The 26249-nt window shown below is 36.4% G+C and overlaps 1 protein-coding gene across 1 annotated transcript in view; it reads right to left on the reverse strand.

Annotated features, from left to right (window-relative positions):
* Positions 1 to 26249, reverse strand: part of Gria4 (glutamate ionotropic receptor AMPA type subunit 4) — a 364384-nt gene that overhangs the window by 41422 nt on the left and 296713 nt on the right. Inside the window, 5 exon segments of the mRNA XM_042054761.1 lie at positions 2523 to 2770; positions 8934 to 9132; positions 11643 to 12013; positions 16138 to 16344; positions 24029 to 24139. Of these exon segments, the coding sequence (XP_041910695.1) occupies positions 2523 to 2770; positions 8934 to 9132; positions 11643 to 12013; positions 16138 to 16344; positions 24029 to 24139 (1136 nt within the window).

Consider the following 26249-nt stretch of genomic DNA (forward strand, 5'->3'; position numbering starts at 1 on the left):
AAGGAACATGGTCAGCTGTTTGCCAGTCTTATCTGGTTATGATTACACAACACAGAAAGAAAAAATGCTGTTTTATCTTTTCTCAGTTACTTAGTGAATCACAAAAGAGGTTAAGAGGAAGCCACAGGTAATGACAATGACATACACATGTCTTACCATAAGCAGAGCAATGAATGCAAAGACCAGATTTGAAAAAATAGTTTCTGTGGGAAAATAGATTTAAGTTCTACTGAATGAGTAAGACAGCTTTCAGGGACACCTGATGATGGTGTGCCCTCTGGATTTTGCTTTATGAATGCAATTATATGAATTTATCCATATATGCAAAATATGTTTAATAGTTAAAATCTGTATTGGTTTGCACCTCTTGAAAGACAAATCTCCTAGGGGAAGGAGAATGAGAATTTCAATTTAAGGGCCTACCTTGCTTACATGGTTGGGGATGGAGGAGTGGAGATAGGGAAAAGGTGAATGCTTTTAGCCTTCAGTGTCCTTCCAGTGCTCTCAAAGACATGGGCAAAATGACTGTGGTTTTTGCATGTAGGGGCCAGCTTGTTCAGGAAATTGTGTCATACAGAAAACAAAATGCATAAACAAATTCCCCATCCAGGAAATTGAGTTTAACAATTGCCTCATTAACAAAATCTAGCGAGGACAGGAAAAGAGGGAGAAGCCAATCACTCACTATTACAGTTCTGGACAGATGAAGTCCTTCATTGAGGTCGCCCCAAACAATGCTTGTAGTGTCGATTTGACAAAGTGGTCCACTTAAGAGGAAACTCTCTAGCCATCAATGGGAGGCAGATGCAATGTATCTTAGGGCCAAATTCAGTCCCTGAAGCTTGACTTTATCAGAAGACACAAGACACAGGACACGGCAGCTATATCCACCGTGAATTAATTAAGAGAGACAGCCAGTGAATGTAATCAATAGCTTGACCAAGGATCTACACTCAAGTCATAGTTGCTTTCAGCTTTGTATTTCTTATAAGTTATTTTCATTAAAGTGTTTTTGTACTGGTACCTCAACAGAAGTTTTTCTGATACCCGATTTATGGAAATTATATACCTTTTATGGCACATTGTATAAGACATATCAACAAAGTCTTAAACATCATGGTGGTAGTTTAAGTTTTTAAGAGGCTGAAATCTTTTAGTTAGGGTTCTTTCATGAGTAATTTATTAGTGTGGTGTTTTCCCTTCTAGTTTTACATGGGATATTTGTTCAAATAAACCAGAGATCAGAGCTGCCAGAATCTGTACTCAAATTTGTGTTTCCTGACTACTTTCCTTTAAAAAGTTTCCCATCCACAAAATGCCTTCCCCCACACACTATATTGAGTTAATATCACCCATATTTGTTTCTCAAATAGATACCTCAATCCTTCCCCAACCCGGCACACCCAAGAACATCGAAGCCCCCCTACTGAAGCCAATGAAAACAATCACAGGACATTGGCATTGCTTTCATTGTGGCTGGGCAATAGTATAATTATCGTTACCTTCAGTTTTCAGTGGCTTACCAGAGACATCACTTCTCAGGACAGGTTCTTGGTTAAGCCCTTTAGTAAAGCCTGTGAGATTTCCTCTTGAATCTGAGCTTTGTGCTTCTCTCCTAAGCAGCACTGAGACCAGAGTGATTTGTCAGGTATCACTTGTGGGGCGGTGGGGGGGGGGCACTCTAGCCCTGGTTGGTTCAAAGCAGCCTTTAGTACTTAAGGAAAATAGGGAATTCTGCTTCCTGGGTGTAAACATGAAATTTCTATGTTGAGAATGCAAAGGGCAGATTTGATCAGCACTTCTGTAAGAGTGCAAGTCTCCTTTTTAACCTATACAGGCAATGCTTTTCTTTTGAGCCCCTTGGAAGACTTTATCTATAAATAATTTTGAATTATACTTGTTCTAACTTTACAGATCTTACTTACACCACACTCCTTTTCAAATATATGGGAGTGTGACCTGAGTAAGCACCATAAAGCCAGAGCATACTCTTTGCTTTGTAAGTGGACACAATTTCAAACAGTACCAGTGCAACCTCATCATTGTCTGAAATAGAATGATGCCATATTAAACAAAACATTGAAATGGAAAAAGGAAATCACTCTATTGAAAAGAAGTGGGTTTCTTCTGACTGGCATGATATTTAAGCATAACAACAAAATGCAGAGTCACTACTGACACAATGGAAGCAGGCAGCATCCATTTTGGTGGGCAAAACAACAGAAAAAGTTGATGAGATCTAGAAAGATACAATATCCATGATTTAGGCCCACTGCAAGCAACTAGTGTTCAACCATGTTGGTTTTTATATGGCCTTCAAGGATGAATGTCAACTATGATCATTTTGGAGTCAAAAAATTGCTTTTGCCTGATTGTTGATCAAAAGTATGAAATGGAAAAACTGAAAATAAACCAACAAACATACTATGTTTACACACAAAGTAAAATAATTCTCTCAGGGACATCAGGGAAGGTGGAATACTATAACAAGGCATGATCTGTTGTTATACTATTCCACCCACCTTAATGAGGAACCCTTGGGCGTTGCTACACCATAGCCTTTGGAATCCAGGTTTCCTCCCACTTTCATCGTGTCACAGGGCTTGCGCTGCTCAATGTATTCATTCATGGTGGACTCCAGGAGAAAGGCAAATTTGCCTTTGGACTTTCGGACACGAGCCACGCCCTCAGCTGTAGTCCTAGTGAACACAGACGGCTCTGCTGATCGCATGTAGGTCCACATCTTTTCATACACTGCTATTTTTGATCTCTGGAGGAAATGCAAATAAAATTAAATACAGGAAAAAAGGGAACAGCATGTTAATACGAACAAAAGCGAGGTTATCGTAAGTTTTTTGGTGTCATTCCATTATCCATTACTCAGTTTTCCTGGCAAAAACTCAACTTTTCAGAAGTTCAACTCTTCAAATTCTTTTAGAAAACCAAACAAGTGACAGACATTTATAGTGATGATTTAAAAAGCATATACCACGTCTCATAGTAATGATTACACTCTACTGTTTCACTGGATATTGTTGTTGTTGCTGTTGTTATTATATGTAGAAGGTTCTGAAAAGCATTGAACATTTAAAACCCAACATCCTATCATATTGCTGATGAGGCTGAGAAAGATTAGGTCAGACCTGATCGCTGTTTCTGTGAAACTCTTCTCAGTTCTTCATTTGAGTTGTACTAGAGACTTTTTATTTATATTTATAATTTTTTCAAGACTCAAAAGTTTGGTTCACACCAAGTCAGCCCTTGAACATTAAAGAGGCAGAGGAAAAGTGCTGCTGGCATTTACAAACTGAGTACCCACTGAACAATATCCAAGCACTACATGACTCAGCCAGCTTGAGACTGAATCTGACATCAAAAATTAGGACACACTGAGCTTTAAAGAGAATAAAGAGTAGTGACTACTTTTTTTCATACTTATTTGGTGTCAGTCTCTTCACGTGTCTCTTGCCAAGATGCTTATTTATTTTTAAAAGTTACTTTGTCTACCTTTATTACCCTTACTACTTAGTTTACTTAAGCTTTTTGGATTTTAAATTGAAATTTTAGTTAACTATTAATATTAGAGTGTGTGTGTGTGTGTGTGTGTGTGTGTGTGTGTGTGTGTGTTTGGGGGTGGGCTGCATGGGGGGTGGGCGAATGACAGCTTTAGGGAATCAGTTATATCCTTTCATGGGTTCTAGATCTCAAACTCAGTTTTGAGGCTGTTGCAAGTGAGCACTTTGAGTTATTGAGAGGTCCCAGCAGCTCCCCAAATACATTTTTATGTGAAAAAAGAGCAACATGAATTCAGAAATTTCCAAAAGACACATCTGGTAAGATAGGAAAGTGACAGCAAGTATTTCTTGTTTGATAGCTTACTACCACAGACCAATGCTCACCATTGCATTTGTTCTATGCAAAGAATGTGAGAAATGAACAATCTAGAAGGGCTTTTGAAAAGTTTTGATGCTACTCACACTTGAAAAAACATCCCATAGTACAGAGGTTGTGGTGAGTCTGTGTGTGTACATGTCCACTCTTACATGTCTATACGGGTGTGCATGCATGAACATGTGTGTAAGGTCAGAGGTCAACTTTAGGTATCTTTCCTCAGATTCCATCCACCCTGGTTTTTGAGGCAGTGTTTCTCATTGACCCACCAGGATAGTTAGGCTGGTCAGTCTGTCCTGAAGACCTGCCTGTCCTGCCTTTCTGGTGTTGGAATTATAAGCCTACAACACTATGTTCAACTTTTTAGGTGAGTTCTGGGTATCAAACTTAGATCTGTATACTTTCATGGCCAACACTTTGCCAACTAATCTGTTTTATAGCTCCATTTCCAAAAAATATTAAGAATACGAGAAAAGTGCTAATTACATGGTAGTTTTCCAGTTAATGCTAAATGCTACATCAAATAAGACAACAAAAGGAAACATGGTAGCGTGGAGAAAAATTAGGTTTAAAATTTTTAGGACATTGATAGATTTTTGAATGTTTACTTTTTTCATTGCATGTATGTTTGTTTATGGTGTACATGTAAGTGTATGCATATTATCATAAATGTGGAAAAATGTGTGTGAGTGCATGTGCACTTGTGGCCGTCTGAAATTGAGAGTGGGATGTTTCCAATATCAATTGATTGCTCTACTTTATTCCTTGAGGCAGGGTGTCTCAGTCAAACCCAGAATCTGGTTAGCTAGTTTGCTCTGGGAAATCTGGTATATCAATTTTCCAAGCGGCTGAAGTTTCAGATTGGCAGTCTACCATTTAGGTAGGTTGTGGGGACTCTAGTCACTGAGAGATTCACCTAGCTCTGAAAATCTACTTCTATACCACTGTATGAGGAAAACTACTGCTACATTAATTCTCTTTAAAATTAAGGAATAAAAGATGAATCCACACAGTGTTTGTGATGACTTTAGGAGACCTAAGCAGAAGATCAGAAGGGCAGACTCAGGGGGAAGAGATCAGATGAAAGCACACTCATGGGAATGCTGGGCTTATCTCATCACTCCGTCAAGGTTTAGAAATATTGAGTCTGACTGAAAGTGCACTGACTTGGACAAGATCACACAACAGGCAAACTTTAAGGAGAGTCAAAAGTATAAAACCAGAAATAATAGCCCTGGGGGCTGCAAGCATGTTTGTTAATGGGTGAGGTCAAGCAAATATTTACAAACTTGATGAGATGGGCTGAAATCAGGGACATTCTATGCAGACCCAGAAAGCTAATAAGCACATGATTATGGACAGTTTACATTTCAAAATCTTTTAACTGTGAGTCTAATTAAAATCAGGCATGGGAAGTAGATATGCACAAGGTAATAAGTATAGATATATAAAAGTCAGTTTATAAAAATTAGAAATAGCAGATCTGTTCATTTCATCATTATTGTGCAACAATTTTTAAGAGGCCACCGATTAATGTATTAGTTCAAACAATACTTAGAATTTTAATAAAGCTCTTTTCATTCCTTACACACGAAGTATTGTACATACCTGCATTTAATAGAAAATGTATATCATGTATTCTGATGGACATTAAGTTACTTTCTATCTGTTAGTGGTATGGGAATCAAGGCCTGTGTTCTGGGGACATCTGTATCTTAGTTGATAATATTCTAAACCCTGAGCTCATTTATTCTACCAGCTTATTGATGACAGAAACAAGATTCAATTTGGGTTGCCATGAAAATCAGTATCTGAGTTAGGTGTGTAATATAAAATGCTTGAATGGCATGGCTGTCATGAGTGACATATACTATGCTTTAGAAAGCATAAGTTTAACAAGGTGTGCAGAATGCCAAGTATAGGAGTTTCATAATGGGGAGAAGCCAAGGCAAGTGCATGTGTAATTTCCCCCCAACAATAGCCTACATTGTTTTTTGCAGTGGGAAAAAGCAATGCTTTCTTGTGTAGTTTTGCCTGTAGGTCACTTGCTGCCTGAGATGGCTGAATGGAGCTGACAGATGTGCCATTACTGTGTACTAAAAGAAAGCATTTTGGACAAGTATAAAAATACCCTTCAAATTCTGCTTCTTCTGCTTATCAGACAAATGGTTTATATAAACCAGGTCACCATGAATGGGAATGGAGGGAAGGAGGCAAATAGGGTAGAAAATGATGTTATTTTTATCAGAAGACCCAAATGTACACGTTCTTGAAAGAGTTTTGCCTGGGAAAATTACTTTGTTGTCCCATTTGTGTTTGGAGTATTTTGTAAACATAAATACCCAGACTTATAAAAATCTTCCCACTTTAAAACTGAAATGAGGCAAGAGAGAAAGAATTAGAGGCTTGATTGAGGTTGAGCTTGTATGAGAAGACTTAAACAATGGAGGTAGCTTTCATTGCTCGCACGTGTTTTAGTTGATACAACCTCTTATCTATCTCACCAGTTTTCAGAATTTGAATAGGAAAAAAATAAAGCTTCTTAATAAGCACTGAGTTGGCTGCTAAAGAGCTTTACAGTGAGCTATCATTTGTTTTTTCCAGGTATCAACACGATATGCCTTTTCTCTTTCATTACTCAAGGCAATGTGATGAGCCTGCCAATTCTATCATTTAACGGACACCATTCATCACTTCTCTGTGGAAGAGAAGTGACAGCATTCTTTTCTGATACAGAACGGTTTCCAGGAAATGTCAGTAAATGTTACCATCTCTTCAGTAAATTAAGAGAAGGCTTGACTGAGTAACTTTATCCAGACAATATTAATAATGTCTACTGCCATTATGTTATTAATGTCTACTGTCATTAATGTCTATGTCATTAATGTCTACTGTCTGCTTCAATATCTATGAAAATGTCACATTGGCCACCTTTTAATATTTTGGCCCCCAATTCACAAAATAAGCTGATAGTATCTGTGAGTGTACATTGCTCAGTAGGTTTTGTATACCTAAAAAGAAGCAAATTAGAAGGGAACTGAAAGAAAAGAAGGGATATTTGGAGTAGGAAAGGACCAATAAGAAGGAAACATGGGGGACCTGAAGAGGACCGTAGGTAACAGGGAAGCACTGAGAAGAACAAAGCATAATAGCAAGGGTTTCATTCTTTAGGAAGTAGGGTTACATAGGCAGGTGTAGGGAAGTTGTAGGATTAGTGAACAGTTGAACTTTAATCGTTCACCGTAGGACTTTATTACATTTGTCTCTTCAGAAGTTTTTATTCCTGTTCTGTGGTGCTTAGATCAGTAAGAAGCTAGCTATGGGCAGTGAAGTTAATCTTTAATTTTTTTTTAATGTGTGGCTACAGTAGCTATTTTATTAGCTACCCAGCAAGTTTCCATGTATAGAAATGTAAGTTTTTGCACAAGTTGTTTCTTGCACAATAAAAGCTACCAGTTTTTGCATTAAAAAAAATAGCATATCTAAACAAGATCCCAGAACTAAACTAGTTAATTTGTTACCTTAAAAACAACACAAAACAAAATAAAACAAAGAAAAACCGTCCAGGTAGTGACGGCCCATGCCTTTAATCCCAGTACTCAGGAGGCAGGCATCATCTCTGTGAGTTTGAGGCCAGCCTGGTCTAAAGAGCTAGTTCTAGGATAGCTAGGGCTGTTACACAGAGAAACCCCATCTCACAAAAATTAAAAATGATTAAAAACAATTTAACCCCAATGGAGCAACTGAAAAAAAAATAACAGAACAGACTAAGACAAACACCCATCATCAGTAATAAAAAGTCAAAGGAACCTTATCCACACAAGACACGGTTATATCAACTTGAAACATTTTAATGTCAAACAAAAGCCACCAAATCTAAATTCCATACAACCTTATGGAGGTCTCCAGAAGCATTTTTTAGGGAGGTACCTTTCTTGCCAATAGCATCTTCTAAGAAAGCAAACCTTTATCTTTGGAAACCATAGCTATGGAATAGATTACAGAGATTTATGGTTTGGCTCATAAAAGAGTCTGCACTGATACCCTAAGCAATAGAGGAGAGGGTGTCTGAATTGACCTTACCCTGTAGTCAAACTGATGATTATCTTAAATATCATCATAAAACCTTCATCCAACAACAGATGGCAACAGAAGCAATGACCCACATTGGAGCACTGGACTGAACTCCCAAGATCCAGTTGAAGAGTAGAGGGAGTGATAATATGAGCAACAAATTCAAGACCACTGATACAGTTTGCTTGATGGTAGCTCACCAACTCCAACTGGACTGGGAGTGAATGAGTATGGGAACAACCAAGCCCCTCTGAAGGGGGTTGACAGCTGAGGCAGACTGAGGAACCACTGATAGTGACACTGGGATGTGTCTCTACTTGCATATACCAACTTCATGGGAGCCTATTCTCTTTGGATGTAAACCTTGCTCCACTTAGACATAGTAGGGAGGGCCTTGGACTTTCCACAGGACAGGGTGCATGGCACTCTCTTAAAGTTGGAGGGGTGGGAGGAGAGTCTCTGAAGGAAGAGGGAGGGGACTGGAAGGAGGGAAGGGAGTAGAAATTTGGATTGGTATTTTTTTAAGTAATTTAAAAAAGGAAAGAAATAGAAAAAAAGTCTGCACTGAGGTTTTGAGGGTCAAATATAGCAAGTTAAATGTAGTCTTTCTTTTATAAGAAAGGTTTGCTTTCCATTTTTATATTCTTGACCTCAAGATAGATTCAGTTCTAATCTTTTTTGAAGTAAAATTATTAGAGTGCTAGTAGCACTGGAATGTTGGGTAAGCCATGTTATAAAGTGACTTTGGTTACCTTTCTACTATTGTTATTTCTCAGAGAGGCTTTTTCTCGCAGTGTGAATCAGTTTCAGTAACTTAAGACTATGATTATAAAAACCTAGAAAAAGCCATGAAGAGTAAACTCAGCTGTTGTCATTGTGCATTCCAATCCACACTATTGTTATAAGTGTTGTAAACATTGCCTGGAATTCAGAATTATGAAGGTGCTATTCTTACTCCTGCGACTTACTCGGAAGAATTCTTTTGTTGATCCTGAATCTAGTGTTCCGTATGCAATTTCTGTTTGTTTGGCCAGGTCTTCTGCACTTTCTATGGGGGAGACCATTCTCTCCACCGTCAGGAAAGCAGCCAGATTGGCGGTGTAAGATGAAATAATGATGAGAGTGAAGAACCACCAGACGCCTCCAACAATTCGACCTGACAGGGATCTAAACATGGATAAAATTATACAGTTTTTCATTTTCTAAGTCACAGAAAGAAAAAAGAAATGTCACCAATTCTCAACCATATTTAAAAGTTACAATTTCAAATATTGTGTTATTTTCTGCTAGTCTACTTAAGAATGTGGCTTATATTGATGCACAATGGCATACTTCACATTATTGATAAAGTTAAGTGCCACTGAAGACATGGCAAAATGAATTTGTTGTTTTATTGGCAGAAATGTGGAACTGTCCTCTCTTGCAGATAGAGAAGGGAATATTCCTTAATGTCATCTGTACCCTCTCTGATAGTTTATCATCTCTGAAGTAGGATGCAGCCATTGATAAATGACAATACAGTCTTCTGGTTTTGTTGGCATTGTTTTAGCCTCTTCATGTTGCAGACAATGGGAGATTAGATTTTCAACTAACAGAGTTTAGGTTTTCTGCCCAATGGTAGACACCTTCCAGAGACTGAGAGAGAGCCTATCACAGCTCTTCAGGATGCCATGTAGGTCAGGGTGAGGCTGGACTAAGTGAGATGAAAAGATTTGGCCTCAAGAGACCTTATGTTGAGATGAGGAGTTGTCCTAAAAGTATATTTTATGCTGGCATAGCAGTGTCTACCAAGGCTGTGTAGGAAGATGTAATTAACAGAAGAAAAGTTAAAATAAGATAAAAAATATGGGGAATATTGTTCATAATTAATTTTACTAATTTTTACTATCAAGACAGGGTCTCTCTCATTATCTAGTCCAGCCTGGCTTGAAACTCACTATGTGGCCCATAGTTTTCTTATACTTGGAGCAATTCTCATGCCTCAGACTCCTGAGTGTTGTAGGTAAATCACCACATCTGCTAAGTAGCTTTAAAATATAGAGTTAAATTTTTTAAATTTGCATTGTATTTATCTGTTTGTGTGTTGGCATGTGCATGTATGCACTATGTTATACATAAGGAAGTCAGGGGACAACTTGAGGGGAGAGTTATCTTCTTCTACCAAGTAGAGTCTAGCACTTGAATTCAGACCTCCGGGTTTACTCTGAACCAGCTCCCCAGTCACAAACACTTCTTGTTTTATGTAAAGCAAAACTTGGAATTTTCTGTGGTTCTTCTACCCCCTGCCCTCTCTGCTAATTTAAATCAGGTCATTTGTGATTTAAAATGTGGCACCTGCTAGTTTTAACTTAGTATAGTCTTAACCTTCACTTCAAAATCTTTGTTTGCTCTGATCTTTCCTTTTTGCCTCTTAATCCTATATTGTTGAAATTTAAGCAGATTTTTTTTTGCCATTTCCTGGGTCTTAATTTCAGATGACTTGGTTACAAAAGGCCTCCATTTGGAAACACATATAATTTCTAAACATATATATTTGTTCAAATATACAAAATGGAAGCCAAGGACAATGGCACTGGGTTTTAATTCTACTGCTTGTACTGGCTTTGTGGGAACCTAGTCTGTTTGGATCGTCGCCTTCCTAGATCTGGATAGAGGTGGGAGGACCTTGGACTTCCCACAGGGCAGGGAACCCTGACTGCTCCTTGGACTGGAGAGGGAGGGGAGAAAGAGGAGCTCTGATGGGCTCTCTCTCAGTCTCTGGAAGGTGTCTACCATTGGGCAGAAAACCTAAACTCTGTTAGTTTAAAATCTAATCTCCCATTGTCTGCAACATGAAGAGGCTAAAACATTGCCAACAAAACCATTCATGTCTTCAGAAACCCCAGAGTAGAGAGATTTCCCTTAAGTTATGTGAGTTAAGTTCAACAAAAAATTTTGATGACAGATCACAATGGGGGGAAGGGAAGGGAAATGGGCGAAGGGGAGGAGGTGAAAATTTGTAAAAAATTATATAATTTAATAAAAAAAATCTGACATTTTGCTTCTTATTCTTTTAGTTACTCTTGAGGGAGAAACCAACCATTTTTTATGTAGTAAGCTGGAGTTTTGTGTTACAATAGCACAGTGGCAGGAAAGAAATGAAATCTGGATGACCCCTGCAGAAACAGCTATTTCCATGGCTAGCTCTTCCCCAGGTGCTCAGCTTCCTTCAATGTTTCATGAAAAACCATCCACATCTACTATAAAGAACACCATTCATGTCTTCAGAAACCCCAGAGTAGAGAGATTTCCCTTAAGTTACGTGAGTTACGTTCAACAAAAAATTTTGATGACAGATCACAATAACAGCTACAGCAACAGTTTTTGGATAAGAGATAACATAAAAATGGGTGTTATTCTACAGTTTAGATTTGGTTAACACCCGTAAAGCTACTCAATGAAAAGTATTACAAAATAATTTTGGGGAGTGGCAGTGGATAGCATAATTACTTCTTGTAATGCATCTATGTTTTGTGGTAGCTTAGAAGATATTAGTTGTAAAATAGGATTATGAGATAATTGCTATTTTTTTCTGCATTTCAGATAGTGTTCTGACTTGGAGAAGAAGACAGAGAGAAACTATGGAGAACATTCAGAATCTCAGAGAACTGATGAAGAGTGTCAGTTTTGACACTAACCTGGGTGAAATGTCACATCCTTGCTGCATAAAGGCACCCAGGGAAAACCATAGGCTGTTAAAGATGCCAAACTCATTGGGAGGCTGGTCGCTGAGACCTTCCTTTCCATCCTCGGGCTCTTCCGTGTGCCACTCATATGGGCTAAACCTACTGACTAGGAATAAGACCACACTGACACCAATGTATGCAAACACTATGCACATCCAGATCTCATAGGCCAGAGGGTCCAAGAAGGAGAACACTCCTGGTTTAGATTTCTGAGGCTTTTTGATCATGATAGAGATGCCTAAACTCATGAAAGGCTTAGAGAAATCGATGACCTCCTCACGCACCAAAGTGATTGTCAGAGGTGCAATAGCAATCTCCGCTTTCTGTGAGAGAAAAGACACAAGGAAATACACATCAGCAAATTCCATGGGGCAGTTAGCAGTAGAGTGATCAGCAAAGTTTACCAGTCTTGCATTCATTTTTTTAAAATAAATTTGGATGCCACCAGTAATAAATCCCAATTATAGGTAATAAAACACATAGTGGTTTGGTTTCATGAGATACTACTTAATACATAAATAGCATCGAATCTTTTTAGTTGACAAAGGTTGAGACAGAATACCACTATGCAGTTTATGTTGGCCTTGGATTCATGATCCTTAACTTTCCCAAGTGTTGGGGGTTACATACTGTTGTGCCCACCTGCAAAAAAATATTGTCAAGGGTATTGCCGGATCAGTGTTTGTCTCATCAAAAACTCCCTGTTCTTTTGACAACATATTCCAGCTCAGTTCACATACAAAAATCTGGAAGCCGCCATTTGATTCCTGTGATACACATTCTTTAATTTTCTCTTTCTGATATTGTTTTAAAACAAGATAGTAGCTTTAATTCTAAGATATCAAAGTCACAACACCCCTTTTCATTGTTTGGTGACCCTGAGTTATTTTTTTCTGTGTCTCTAAAATGAGACAGTGTTTTTGCCTGTTTACCTACTAAACCCTTAATTAGACATAGCAAACAAGTGCTGATGTAGTCTTTATGTGATGCAGATTAAAGTACCTTAAATGACTTTTTCCTGCTGCTTCTCTGGACAGAACTAAGACTGAGTGAGTTTTCCACACTGTGGTGGCTCTTAGACTTTAGTCTGGCAAACATCTTGAATAGAATTATATAAATTGTGCCAAAGAAACTAAACTCTGGTCTGAATGACAAATTAAAATAGTTTTATTTACTTTAAAGAAAAGTAGTTCTCATCAAAATAAGAGCAGGCATATTTAGACATAATCTTCTCCAGAGGATATCTTTTTTTACAAGATGTATTAATTTTGATAGATGTGTGACTGTATGTGTTCATGTGGACAGGTTCCCTCAGAGGTCAGAATAGGGAGCTCGAGTTACAGGTGGCTATGAGCTGTCCAGCAATGGTGCTAGGAGCTGACCTCTGGTTCTTCACTCTTTTTGCCAAAAGCATCAAATGCTCTTAAACACTGACCTTTTGTACTTTTAATTTTTAGGTTTTTTTAGAGACAACCTCTCTTAATTCACTTCTACATAGCTTGAGACTTCAGGTTTGGTATAATGATCACAGCTCAGTACAACGGGTGAGAATGTGTGTGGACATTGTGTGTTAATGCTGAGGTTGTTATGTGTGCTTTGTCTCGTTACTTTTTACTGATTCACAGAATAGAGTGTGTGAGATGCTTCCATTGGAAGTTAGATGAGATTTTTATTCTTAAATGCCATTAGCATGACAGTAAGGAATCACTTCTTCACTTCTTTACTCCATCACTCGTACTACAGGCAATTTTAGTGTTAAGTGATTAACAGACTGCCCTTTACTCCTTGTGATCAAACACAAAGATGAACAAACATATGCTGAGAGAGAGAGATAAAGAGAGAGAGACAGAGATAGACAGCGAGCAGAGAAAGACAGAGAGACAGAGCGATTGATTCAGGGAGTGTCCTGAAAGTGTATGTCAGGTTCCTATATAGTTGTATGTTAGCTCTCTGTGTAAATGATGTAAGGTAATCAATGTATAAAATTATAAAATTATAGTTACAGCTTCCAAAGAGTAAGCAAAAGTTCTATAGTTTGTCATTTTACTCTCTAATAGGCTTTGTCTAGGAGAAAATGACAATGCTTTACCTCAAACCTATGCTTTTGAGTATGCATTAAGAAAAAGAAGAAATGAAAGAAAGAAAGAAAGAAAGAAAGAAAGAAAGAAAGAAAGGAAGGAAGCAAGCAAGAAAAAGTGAAGAATAAAGCACAGACTATAGAGACCCATTTCCTTTGGGACAGCGTGGACAAATCAAGACATTGGTGTCTTCAAATCCTGCTGAAGAAAGTGTATTCTTACTAAGAGCCTCATGGCATCTCTTTGCTGTCACTGAGAATTATGTAATTTTAGGACTTTCTGTTACTCTGACATGGGTGTTGTTTATGATCTCTTGTACAATTTATTCTTTATTATTTATGCAATTTCTCCCATATAAAATATAGTCACAACACTTGTGTCTCTCAAGGACAGAACCTTGAGAGAAGACATGTAACAGATATCCCAGAAATTTTCCAGTAGGTCAGACCATTTCAAGCTAAGTAGGGATGGTGTTAGTAATCTGAAATACTCCAAAATCGAAAGCTTTTAGGGGCAAATATTTAGTGGCAAGTAGAAAATTCTATCTACATGTTTAGAATTGGGTCTTATACCTAGGATTCCCCATTATGACTATGAAGAAATGTTTTAAAAATTAAAAAAATTAAGTCTTCTGACCTAGCATATTTTGGGCAAAAGAATTTTGCCTGTGTTTCTAACAATTTGGACCATGCTAATTTTCTGAAGTATTAGAAGTTGAAGTCTTAAGAGGAGAGTGTAAGGGACCCCTACTTTAGAACTTAAAACCCATTATGACATGGTCAGTGAAACCCATGGTAAAATATATTTTGCATATTATTTTTAAACTTCATATTCCCTTCATCAGGAGTCAGTGAAACACTCTTCAAGTCTTCCCCATGGAAGTTAAACTGGTTGCATTATGATATGACCTCTTTTCCTGTGTCTGCTGAAGTCTTAGCAACTGTACTGCACCCTGTGGGAAATGTTTCTCATGTCATACTTTGAAAATAGGAATGAGTGCAATCCCTCCCCTCGGATCTCAGGGAACACAATGGAATAGAGAATGAAAAGAGTGGAAGACCCAGAAGGGATGGAGGACATTAGGGGAACAAGGCCCTCTAAGTCAACTGAGGAAAGCTCGTAAGAATCCGCAGAGACTGAAGCAGCAAACACAGGCTCTACAGCGTTCTGCACCAGGGTGTCTAGGGCTCCTTAGTGTGTAAACAAGAGGGTTTTAAATTTAAAAAAGTGTTTTAAATAATAATAATAATAATAATAATAATAAATGATGATGATAATAATAATAATAATAATAAAAGAATGAGATGCAGAATTTAAAAACTGTTTTGTTGCAGTTCTAGCCAGTAATTTGATTCCTCCTGTGGCCTTTGACTGTATCTTGAGTCTGTTTACTTGTTCCTGGGGAAGGATGCTTCTCCATGTAATTCCTCATTTCAGAAAGAGAGTGTGTGCTTTGAACGTGGAATCTATAAACTACAAAGTAGCATTGAGAATATTTCATAATTCAGGTCATACATTTATTTCTTTTATTGGTACCTGGATGCACAAACCTTACTGTGTACTATAGGTTTGGACTTTGAACTTGGAACATATTATAGAATCACTATGGTTTGATTGTGACACTACAATGGCTGCCAAAAATGAGGGACCTTGATCTTGTTCATTGAAGCAGAAATTTCCTGCTGTGTTGTGTTGGGTATCTATGTGTGCATTTCATGGCTAATGTGCTTGCTCAGGGGAAGGGCACAGCATGCTGTGTTAGAGGCCCACTTTGAAAATCATTCTAGCTTTTGTATGCTTGAATGAAAAGGGGGTACAGAAAAGGTACATTATCTGAAATGTACATTTACTGTGGCTCGAAGAACTGTAAGAAGCACAATACTGATGAACATTTTAGACACTGGGAGACTATAACAATCAGAAATAAGTTAAAGGACACTTATGAACAATTGTGAATAGGCAGGATACACACAATTAAAGTAGTCACTGACTTTATACTATTGGGAGGAACCTGCCAAGTAACACGTTGCTCATTGATCTTTGAAGCTGTCTGTTTAAGGCATATTTATCACAGATTCTAAAGCCAATGTCGCTTTTGTTTTCATTACTTCCTCTGTGCTATGTGAAGGACACTGTATTTTGGATTTTTATTTCTTTTCTTGTTCTCGGTTACCAGGATGAGTTCTGTTATTTGGAATGTGCATTTTTAATGAAATAGGGAAATGCTTGAATATGTCGAATACATTTTGAAACATTGTTATAAATTAGAAAATAAAACAGTCAATGGATGTTTAAAAATTGATACATGCCCCAGGGAAAAGAAGTTTCAGGTTTATGTAAGTAAATTCCTCATAAGTAGGTTTGCTTACCCCATACACAAGCTCTCCTACCATCCCATTCCAGATTTTAGTGTCTGCGTCCCTTGCTCCATATTTTCCATCAGGGACAATGGCAATTTTATACTTGATACCAATATGCTTTGCAATTTCAGATGCCAAATCTACACAGTATCCTTCGTACTTGTCATTTCCTTCAAACATTTCATGATTTTTCTTGTACATAACATAGGGGGATTCCTACAATGAGAGAAGAAGAACTGTAAAGGAGAAATTACAAAACATCTGAAAAACCTTTCTGTAACTATAGTTTCAGAATTTTTGACAAAAGAATGTATTTATTATGTTTATGTGATTTGAATTTATTAATAAGATAGATGAATACAAAATACTTAGAACTGAATTAAACTGGTTTGCATTGAATAATAAAATTAAAATTTAAAACTGTTTTGATTGATTGTAATGTACCTAGTACTATGACTTTTTAAAAAATAAATAAATCCATTAGGGTTTCTTTATGTAACCTTGGCTGTTCTGGAACTTACTCTGCAGACCAGGCTGGCCTCGAACTCATGAAGATCAGCCTGTATCTGCCTCCAGTGCTGGGATTAAAGGAACATGCCATCACTGCCCACCTTCCTTTAGTAATTTTCTAGGGTAGAGTATTTAATCATTTTTAGCCTTGAAATTGATATTTCCAAAATATTTCATGAAATTGGAAATTACAAAGTGACCACTATAGTGTATTAAAAACCTAGTCAAAGTCACATAACTTCATATTTTGTACCTTTTCTTTTTCTAAAAACCATTTCAAGTATGTTAAATAAGATGCTTTTCTAGAGAAGGCATTTGCTATAGTTCTTCAGCTAAAGAAGCTGAAAGGCACATGTCACTAGTTACTTGTGTTAAATTCACTTTGCTCCTTCTGTCCCATATTTTGACTTTAAATAAGAAATGTGCTTCATGAATTGTAAGTTTACTATGAAATAGGTCTTTAGAGGAAGCCGTTTTCCACTGCGTATAGGGAACACGCACTTTGATAATCCCATTTAGTTTTCTACATGAATGAGTCAGAGAATGGGAGAAAAAAATATTGAGAACATTGTCATCATATGCAATAGTATCCTGGTGTTCAATAGTTGCTAATTTGTTTTCTTTGAACGTGCGCTAGTGCGCGTGCACGCACGAACACACACACACACACACACACACACACACACACACACACACACACACACGCAAACAACTTCCAAACTCTAGAAATAAGCGTGTGCACACTTAAATAACAGCAGTTTAAGGCTTTAATTTTAGAGATGGTTTAGTCATCCCATTGTGAATCTATTGGCACCTATCCATAAACAGAAAGATGGGTTTGATAGGTTTGTACTACACAGTATGGAGGGAACTCCTGGACATACCTCAGGGTTTCATTTTTCAGAAAAGTAGTAATGATATTGGCTACAGGATTGTTATGAAAATCATACTCTAACCTTAATTTAGGATTGTCCTAAGTGTTTTTTTCTTTTCTCCAGAAAAATTATCTGTTAAAGAATTGGAACTTGCATTTGGATCTCTACAGTAGAAAGCAGCTTGATCTATAGAGTGTCCAATAGGCCCGCACAAATTCTAACTTTATTATAATTACCTTGCAAGCATAGATCCCAATTTAAAAACTTAAGAAAATAAGGAAAATTCAGAAAATTGTATTTTCTCATTGAGATACTTCTCATGATTTTGCAGTGGGAAACTATGTGACACGTCTATTTACTATTTCTTAAATTATATCTCTGTCATGACCATGTGACACAGATCCTTGGCATTGCATGTATATACAAGACTAAATGAGGTAAGAAGTAAAATTTTCCCTTAATAAAATTAAGGTAAATGTTTGTCCCTTCTTTAATGAAGATTGACTATTATTCATTAGAAAGAGGTCTGTATGAAAGCTCAACATGTTTTTCAAACTATGAATATGATCATGAAAATTTGTGCAAAGGAATGACTTTCTAACTATACAGTTTTAGGAGTTTTGTGAACAAATTCTTTTCATCTTTTTAGAAAGGCCTAATTTACCTATGGAAGATTATATGTAAAACAGCAAAAGCCACACATATAAAATAACGTGTAAAATATGAGAGTTATATCTGAACAGTTAGAATATCCAGTAGAGTGAGCTATGCTAGTCCTCTCATTTGATACTAAGGCTGAAGGTCAAGTTTAAAGGATCTTGAATACTTGAACATTTAGAAATTTTACTCCACAATTAAGCATCTTACTTCATTAATTTTGCATGAATTTTTTGGCTTGCCCATAATCTAATCAATTCTTCTAACATGGTGAATAGTTCACTTAATGGAAAACTTGAAGTTCATTATTTAATCAAGCATTTATTAAACACCTGCTTTGTGCCAGGCAATTTACAGGTAGGTAGAGATAGTAACAGAAAAATGATTTGTCCTTCATCTCCTTGTGATCAAGATGATTGTCAATTCTTTGTGATAAAAGTAAAGGGAAACCAGTGGTGGGAACTGCAGATTTATTGTAAAAAAAAGTAATTTCTCTTCCTGACTTTGAGCTTTCTTTGTGCTAGGTGCAATGCTGAGTTCTTGAGCTATATACTTTGAGTTACATTTTGCATTGCATATTGAAGTTAGCATGTCTCATTAAGTGGGCAGGAAACTTGAGAGTCACAGAAAAGTGAATATTCAATTTCATTTAGTTAATAGGTGACAGAAATGGGAGTCAGGTTTTTAATTTTGAAACATCTGGAAACTCTTGCAGTTGTTACAATATCTATCAAGACACTTGCAGTTAATTGGGATTTCATATGATTTAACAAGAGAGGGAACAAAATTAGAGAAATGTATTTCAATACCATCAGGTAATGTAATTCTTATGATATTTTGAGTAAAGAAAATAGATGAAAATGTTTTTAATTGCAGTAACTGTCCTGTCCTCCTGATCATCATTTTCTTACTGAATAGGAATAGTGTGACTAAAAGGTAGTATTGGATTATATTGATTCAGACCTTCAAAATGAAAGTAAATGGTAAATAAACAGGCTATCTGTCTGTGGCAGATATGTGAGAGTGAAATATTTATTTATGATTCTCTTTCATTTTTTTCCAATTCTTTCTGTACAACTGCTCTCCTAAAGTCTTTGTTTCCTGCCAAACATGCCAACTAAGGTTGGAAAACTGTTCATCTTATTGAAGATTCTATTTAACAGTTACCTAGATGACATTCAGTCTCAGAGATGCATACAGCAAAAGAAAACAAAATGACTACATGCTAAGGGATAGGGAAAGCAAAGGTAAAGGAAGGCTGGGGACTTTTTTTTATAAACCTTTAGCAAATTCTTGAGTGTGTTTCCATTCTTTCATGTCAAATCCATGTGAGTCACTAATCATTAGCTCTCAGCCTCTTTTGTAACAAATTAGCTGCTGGTAGTTTTTAAAGCTTTGCACATGGATAAACCTATCAAGTTTCAGGGTTATTACAGGTGAATAAAATACCAAATACTACTAAGGCAATATAAAATAAGCCCTGTGAGGTTACTGGGGTCAAGGCTTTGTGGAACATCTTTGTGAAGTAGCCATGCAGAATCTCACTGTTCATCTATGATTAACAATGGGAATGTCTGAAGAGAGAAAACTAACTTCTTGCTTCTTTATTGCCAACCACTTTGCTCTGGGGGATGATAATTCTGCTAAAATTACTTCTTCAAAGCGAATCATTCATTAAGGTAAATCCTGTGATGGATGGTGTTCTACACATTCTGGATTACTTAAGGAAGAGAATCAAACTGTGTCTGAAGTTGCAACACTAGGTCTTGCTTATGAAAATGTTGCCATAAATTAATTAAAATAATTTTAAATCTGAATTCAATTAAACTTAATATAATCAATAGAATACATTTCCCTACTGAAGTGTTGTTTTGTATTATTGATAAATTTCATCATTATAAACAACCATTATAAAATTATTGAAACTGGGAAAAATAATAAAATTAGAATCTTATTCATACTTTTCTCTGTGGTCATTTGCTTCTTTCCAACAAATCTTAAAGGATATTGATAATTTAGTCCTGAGAGGAAATTAAAGAAAATGGAAATGAAGCTCTTAATGAATTTAGAAATAAATGAGTTAGCCAGATTGTGGTTGAATATGCCTTTAATCCTAGTACGCTGGAGCCAGAGGTGGCGGATCTCTGTGAGGTTGAGATCAACCTTGTCTACAGGCCAAGTTTGGGGACAGTCAGGAATACACAGAGAAACCCTATTTTGAAAAACCAAAACCCCAAAACAAAAAAAAGAAAGAAAGAAATGAGCAAATTTAAGGGTCACAGTATCAAGCTAAAACTTTGTTGGTACAAACCCTTTGGAGGAAGGGGGAATTAATATTTGGTATGGCAAAGAAAATGAAAACATTTCTATTTCTGATGCATTTTATATCTACAAACATATATATCATTAATATATGTATGCTTTTTATACATGTATATATATAATATCTAAAATTTTTTACGTAATTCTGATAATTAGAAAACATTTTAACATAAAAATGTAAACTAAGGAAGACGAAATTATAAAAAATTAGTTCATGTTTGAAAGACAATTGTGGTGCTACAGTGAATAAACTTAGCTTTATGGAAATGTTTCCTAGAGAATTGTGTATTCGTTAGATAGTATAGAATATCACCTTAGCTAAATAACATACAATAGGAATTACTAACTCATAGCCCAAAGCACTCAAGAGTGAAGCGTGTTCTCCCTTGAATGGATTTATTTCCTAGATAGTTCTGTATCTGAGGAGCTTCTGAGTTTATACAAAAAGGACTCCCCTACCGCAAGTCTGCAGACTTTTTTTTAACCACAATAGTTATACTTCTCCTATTTGTAAGGTTTAGATTTGGTTTCCTGATGTTGTTTGTTTACAGTTGGTATTTGTCTGCAGAAAATGGCATCTCTATGTCCCCAGTCTCATGAATATTATGGTTTTTACCTCATTTTAGTCAGTAAGAATTAACAATAGAAGTTTGGATAATTGCAAATGGTTTCCTATTTAGATTAGCCTTTTTGTAGTCAGTATGTTTGACATAGTTGTGTTTAAGTAGAATAAATTCATCTTGAACATGAAAATCCATTATAGACATACAGCAGTTGCAAGGAAAAATAAATTTCAACAGCATAAAAATAATAATAGCACATTTTATTTTGTATTGAGAGTTGTTGTAATCATGAATTATGTTTCATATTTATTTTGTCTGTAATATAAATTTCATTGTGCAGGAGTTAATTCTGTCATATTTCCAGTGTCTAACTCTGTTCCTGGAACATAACAGACGTTCAGTAAATATTTCTGAATGTATAACTGGATTTCTCAATGAATTTTATTTAACAATAACATATATCACAACAGTAAATCAGCATATAAACACAGCATACACAGGGAAGACAAAGTGAATTCAGCAACACCACACCTTTTAGACAGTAATTCTGTGCTCTTCAGAGCTCATTCTTAGCTTCCTCAGTATCTAGATCCCTGTATCAGACTCATTGCAACCTTTAGCTAACTCCATCTGTATTGAGTTTTTCAATAGAATATGGGGGTGGGGGGTTGCATGCACTTATCTAATCAGCTAAAGGTAATCATACTTCTTTTTAAGTAAGTGAGCTGAGGTGATTGTCCTAGATCCTAAGCTAATGCTTTAAAGAGAATCAGATTCAATAAACACTTTAAGAAAGGGTGTTGTAGAATTGTCTGGTTTTTGTTTTTTGTTTTGGTATTATGGAATAGTTATGGAGCTGAAAATATCAGGGAAATGATTTAAATGAAGATGACAGTTATATAAAAGACAAATACTACTCCTATACACTATTTTGATAACAAAAGTATTGTTATCATCACTATCAAGCAAACAGAATTTTACATATATATATGAAGTATATATATTTTATTTTCAGTCACATTTTTACTTAGTTTTTGATACCATGCTTCCTGAAGACTAGCCGTGCTTGGAAAATCAATTATGTAATTTGACACTAGGAATTACAAGTACCATCATTTCTAACAGGCCAAGAGAAGAAGACTGCACATTACACTCTTAATATACATCATACATTCATTTCACAGAAGAGGCAACATCTCAAAAGGTGCTAAAGTAAACAATTCTATATATATTCAGAAAACAAGCACATAAATTCAGAGTTTTACTTTGAAGAAATCTACCGTTAGAGAGCTGATCATGTACAATGACTTCATTTTATGACATGGGAACAGGAATATCAGAATCACTACTATATTCTTTTTCAGCATCTATTTTTTTGAGAATGGTAAGGACTAAGGAACAAAATTTTTTGTTCTAATAACTCACAAAAGTATCTCTCTCTCTCTCTCTCTCTCTCTCTCTCTCACACACACACACACACACACACACACACACACACACACACAGAGAGATTTAAAAACTGCTTTCTGGTAGTCCAGAGTTGGTTATCCAAGAAGAATCCCACATGAAAAATAAGCTTAAATTTACTACTCAGGAGAACAAGACTCGAGCCTTAGTTAGGAATAGTCGAACAGCGTGGAACTCTTGTCTTTCTTGGTCAATTTCTTAAAATGGGATTCTTCATCAGAGGCTGAAAAGAGGAGGACTGTACTGAAGTATAAATTTCCATTATTGCATCTTTTTAAAGGAAGAATATATATGCATACATACATATATGTATATATATCCTGATTTTCAACTCCCATGCAAATATTACACAATTAAGTCAGAAAGTTCATACAAACACTACTGTTGGTGGGTTTGCATTCTAAAATAATCAACTTCCAAATCAAGGCTTGTCAGATTACATTAAATTGCTAACTGGTTACCCAAACCAGGTATAGCTGATTGCAATAGGTGAATTCTTCTATTTTGGTAATTTCATGTTTTGATTTCAGTGTTAATTTTAGAAATATTTTGACATTACTAAAACTAAAATTGAAATTATGTAAACTAAAAGGTAACTTAGGCAAAGACTTTCATTTTATTTAAAGTAAGAGTTTCTATGAATAACTGATAATATATTTTGCCTACAGAAAATATTAGCTGAGGATCTGTGATCTTAAATAAGGTATAAACAGTCACCGACTTTTGATCTCTGACTACCACCAACTGTAAAGGACATATTTGCCTTTAGAATATTGTATAATTTAAAAGGCAAATCCACAAGAACTCCTTTAAGTAGGAGCCTTAAAATTTAGAGCATGGTACATTTCATTATATGGTCAAATGAAATATTCACATTTCCTCGATCTCAGAAGTTTGTTCAATTATATATGTAAATGAGAAAAACAGTCAATGGGTGGAAATGTCTTTTTACATTAAAAACAAATATCAAACAAAATCAATTTATCAAGCATTCGGTTATATAAAAAGTACCCATTAGAATTTTCACATTTACATCCTTGTAATTAGAAACAGACAAGACAGATCACTCTCCCATGATGAAACAACCATTTAAACACCATTGATGATTATTTCATTAATGCTTTTGAAAACACTGAGAATATGGTATTTCCACCTGATGGCTTTAGGATTCGATTGGAGCTTGGCTTCCTCAAATTCATTATTCATTGTTGCGGTCTGAGAATTTCAAACATTTCCAACTTCAGTTTCACAGTCTCAATTTTTAACATCTGAGTCAATTTTTCCCTCAAGAAAAACATTGCAATGAAAAGTAACACAAGTAAGGGTAATGAAAGAGTTGAGTGTGTCCAAGCTTGGGACAGAGTTGTTCAAAGCCTCAGGAGCTTTGGATGGGTCAGAGCACTCAAGTCACAACTAAGATTCAGCTTGTATCCCCTCATCACAGCCAGGGAGTTAAATTTGCCTGTGGACAAGATGGAACACTAGAAAGCATACACCAAAACTCACCATGATTGTGGTTACAACCACTGTTCTGTTCTCTATAGCTGCTGTGTCATTGCCAAGAGTGGGTACATCTTGAATCAAGACTAACTTATCCATATCATTCCAGTAGCCAACCTGCCAGAGAGAGAAGCTAATTGAAAACTCGTCATAAAGTGCTCCTGGAATTTCCCTGTGGCAGCCACTAGGACAAACTAGTGAGCGTGCCAAACAAACCTAAAACTCAGGAACATTAGGAACTGTCTTTTGAAAATTGATAATTTTGTATTTTTTGAAAATTTAATAGAGAAACACTTCCTCTACATCACCCGACATTCCCTCCTCTACTGACTCCTCCAGTGTCCTCCAGAATTAATTCTTGATTTCTTCTTTAATTATTAATGTAGCATGGATGCACACACATATACACAACCCCCTGAATCATTTTAGCTTTGTTTATATGGGCATGAGTCAAAGGCTGACCACTTGGGACTGGACATCTCTGGAGGAAACTGATTCTCTTTCTCTCAGCAAGTATGGACCACCTACATCTTTTCATCAATGGGCAAGCTATGTGGACTTCCCCTGTCCATGCTGGCATGATAACTGGTACTGTCATTATGTTGATCATGCAACCATATTGCTGAGAGTTCATGGAATCAGGGTGCCTGTCAAGTACAGAAGACACAGTCTCACAGCAGGTGTCCTGGTCCTCTGGTTCTTGCAGTTTTTCTGCTTTCTGTTCTCTGATATTCCTAGAGCCTTAAGGATAATGGTTGCATTGTAGATGGTTAAGTTACACCTACTGAGACAGTTTTCTCAGTGTTAAAGATACTGCCTTAATATATGTTTAGCAAATTCAGTGTTATGGAATAGTAGAGGGAAGCATTTTTTCTGAATGGAAGAAACACGGATAAAATCTTGGGCATATTGATCTTCTCATCTAGTGAGATGGGGCAGCAATAATTTCTACAACTTCATCAAGAAAACCGAAGAATATACAGTAAAGCAAACAGCCATAGTTTATGTAAAAGAAATTTATTTGCAAACAGCAATCTAGAAGTATGTTTTGACTTGATATCATGTAAGTACTATATGAGAATTCATTTTCTGAAATGCAAACTGCATCACAGATGGATGTTAATGTGCAATATTTTCATTATTTAAAGCTTACATTTCAATTTGTGCTTCCACTTTAAACATCTTAGTATTTGGGGCTAGGAAAATGGCATAGTTGGCAAGACTGCTCAATAAGCAAGTGGGAGAGCCTAAATTCAGAGGCCTACCAGCCATGGAGAAAGCATTGCACGGCTCTGCACCCCTATTTGTGGAAGATGGGTAGAGACAGGAGGATGACTGGGGCTTATTAGCTGTTAATGCAGCTCCAGGTTTATAGGAAGGCCCTATCTCAAGGAGATAACGTGTAGCGTGAAAGAACAGAATTCTTCAGGTCTTCCTCTGCTTTTGTACTCATGCACAGCTGCTCATACCTGCACTCATTATTTGCACACATCACACACATTCATAATCTAACAGTTTGTATTGGTGGTGTTGTGTCAACTAGACACAAATTAGAGTTATCAGAAAGGAAGGAGCCTCAGCTGAGGAAATGTTTCCTTGAGATCCAGGCATATTCTCAATTAGTGATTAATGGGGGAGGATCAAGCCCATGGTGGGTAGTGCCATCCATAGTCTATTGGTCTTGTGTTCTATAAGAAAGCAGGCTAAACAAGCCAGGAAAAACTAGTCTGTAAGAAGTACCCCTCCAAGGCTTCCACATTAGCTCCTACACTGCAGGATCTTGCCCTGCTTGAGTCCCTGTCCAGGTTCAGTTTTGAACAGCAATGCTGAAGTGTAAGTCCTTGCCAACTTGCTTTTGGTCATGGTGTTTTGTCGCAGCAATAGAAACTCTAACTAAAACACAGTTCATATTATTTTCTCATTTATATATTTTGAATACTTCCATATAAAATAAACCAAGCAGTTAGTACCTGAAGATGAAGTATGAAAGTGGGATATTACTGGAAATTGAGGATGCACTGACTGACTTCTACCATTGGAGGATAAAGAAGGCTACTATACAAAGAATGCTGCTCTTGGGCATATCTCTGTATGATGTATATTATTCTATGCCTGCTAAAATTAGTATGCATAATGTTATTGAGTTTATTGCTATTATTGTCTGTGCTTATGATATGAATATCCTTTGTGAAGTCTAAACAAACTGTCTAAGATTATAATGCAGTAA

This window comes from Arvicola amphibius, chromosome 3 (genome assembly GCF_903992535.2).
Source record: "Arvicola amphibius chromosome 3, mArvAmp1.2, whole genome shotgun sequence".
In the NCBI taxonomy this organism is placed as follows: Eukaryota; Metazoa; Chordata; class Mammalia; order Rodentia; family Cricetidae; genus Arvicola; species Arvicola amphibius.